At 63.9% G+C, this 2,049-nt stretch overlaps 1 protein-coding gene across 1 annotated transcript in view; it reads right to left on the bottom strand.

Moving 5' to 3' along the window:
* Nucleotides 1-870: 870 nt before the first annotated feature.
* CFAP99 (cilia and flagella associated protein 99) overlaps nucleotides 871-2,049 on the bottom strand; it is a 35,256-nt gene continuing 34,077 nt past the window's right edge. The window contains exons 10-11 of the mRNA XM_023520236.1: nucleotides 2,009-2,047; nucleotides 871-1,227 (exon numbers count right to left, since the gene is read on the bottom strand). Coding sequence (XP_023376004.1) covers nucleotides 871-1,227; nucleotides 2,009-2,047 — 396 coding nt within the window. The remainder of the gene's footprint in view (nucleotides 1,228-2,008; nucleotides 2,048-2,049) is intronic.

Raw genomic sequence — 2,049 nt, 5'->3', positions numbered from 1 at the left:
TAGGGAACCGATGCCATCCATGGGTCTGGCTGCTCGCAGGGCGCTCCAGGAACCTGATTGGCAGTTTTGGACCCTTAGAGGATCCCCAATCGGACTGCGTCTGGGGTGTCAGGCGGCTGGTAAGCGCGAGGTCTCCCAGGTATGGGCCGCCTGGGGCACCTGCTGGGTGGCCAGCCGGCCCTCCTCGGGCAGCTCCCAGCAGCTGTCATGGGCCTCCTCCCAATGGTAGCCAGAGCAGCAGGCACTCAGGCCCAGGAGTGTTGGGTCTTGTGACCGTCCTTCCTTCTGTCCGCCACACCTGTTACACTCAGACACTTTCTCTGGAGCCCTGTGTGCCAGACCCTGGGCCAGGCTGTGCTCTGACGGGGCCAGTGCCCCCTCTCCTGGGGGTGACGCCAGCCCATGCCTGACCGAGAGGCCAGGGGACAGACACATGGGGCTGGAAAAGTCACCGGTGTTCCACAAACAAACAAACAAACAAAAAGAGATGTGTGCACACGTGCCCTCACGGAAGGGGCGTGGAGACGCTGGACACCCCAATGCTTGCATCTCAGCTACGTCCTGGTTTTAAAAAAAAGTTACAGCAAACAGTCAGTCCTAGGACCCCTGGGGAAATGGACAAACAGGCTCGCCAATGGTGTGGGGGACTTCTGTGAAATTTTCTAGCCGTGTTGTGGTGCTCTGATTCTCTAGGACAGCGTCTTTCCTCCGGGAGGTGCGACGCACACCAAAGTGTTTAGGAATGAAGTGGCAGGTGCCTGCAGCCACCTCCAGATGGTTCTGCAGAGACAGATGAACAGCTAGCCAGCTAGATGGAGCACATAGCAAAGGTCACACCCACGACCTAGATGCAAAATGACCGAATCTAGGTCAGGGACATCCAAGCCATTGCTGTGCGATGTCCTCGCCATTTCCGTATGCCTGAAAGTTGTCTGAAAAAATTGTAGGGGTGGGGAAGTTATTGCAAGGGCACTGCCGGGCCGGAGGGTGGGGCTGCTGCGGGAGACCCCGCAGGACCCACCTGAGGGCGGCAGATCTCCCGGCGGCGGAGCGGCACAGCGCCACCTGCTCCAGCGCGTCCTGCAGCTCCCGGCTCCGCGCGCGCTTGCTCCGGAGGATCTGGTCCCGCCTCTCCCGCTCTTCTCGCCTGCGGGCCTCGCCGCGCAGGGCCAGGCGCTCACGCAGCTCCACCACGGACATCTCCCCTTCCAGGCCGTACCCTGGCGTCTGGCGGGGGAGGGGGGAGGCCCCAGGCTGGGCGCCCAGCCTGCCCTGCGGCCCGTATCCGGGCTCCTCCTCCACACCAGCGCTGTGGTCCTCCCCTCTTCCACAGACCTCTTCCCTCCGCTCAGGACCGCCTTGTGCGTGTCTGCCACCCAGCTTCTGCGGCCTGTGCCCCTCTCCAGCCCAGACCCCAAGTGGTGACTTGACATCTCAGGGGCGTGCCCTGCAGGCCCTTCCACTGCGAGGGCCCAGGCAGAGCTCCCCTGTCTCCCCAGCCGGGACCTGGAGCCTGGACAGAGAGCACTCAGGACGCCCCTGCCCTGGGACCCGGCAGCTTGGCCTCTCATGGGGCTTCTCACACAGGCTTCCAACCCCCAACGCCCTCCTGTGGCTTCCAGCCTCTGGCGTCTGTGCGTTGCGCTCACCTCACCTCACCCCACCCCACCCTGCAGGGGAGTCCAGGGACCTCTCTTCAAATGCAGCAGCTCTGAGCCAGCTTGCCCATCTCTAGTAGCCTGCCCTGCCCCCCAGGGGTCACAGAGTTCTCCCCCACAGGACTGTGACCTCTTGGGCCAGCGCCAGGCCTCAAGCACATGGGTGTGGGGACCACGGCTGGGCATGAGTGGCCAGGGGGGTCTCAGCTTGGCTCCAAACCACCTTTGGCCTTGGTGGGGATTCCGGATGCTGCCAGGCACGGCGGACGCGGGGAGGCTCCCAGAGGTCATGGGACAGGGCGTGGGCTCCGGGCCGCGAGCCTCACCTGGGTCAGGTCCACGAGCCTCACCTGGGTCAGGTCCACGAGCTTGCCCTTGCGCACGGGCAGTG

Source organism: Pteropus vampyrus, unplaced genomic scaffold, assembly GCF_000151845.1.
Source record: "Pteropus vampyrus isolate Shadow unplaced genomic scaffold, Pvam_2.0 Scaffold253, whole genome shotgun sequence".
Taxonomy (NCBI): domain Eukaryota; kingdom Metazoa; phylum Chordata; class Mammalia; order Chiroptera; family Pteropodidae; genus Pteropus; species Pteropus vampyrus.
Note: the sequence above shows the minus strand (reverse complement) of the source record. Positions and strands in the feature narration are given on the sequence as shown.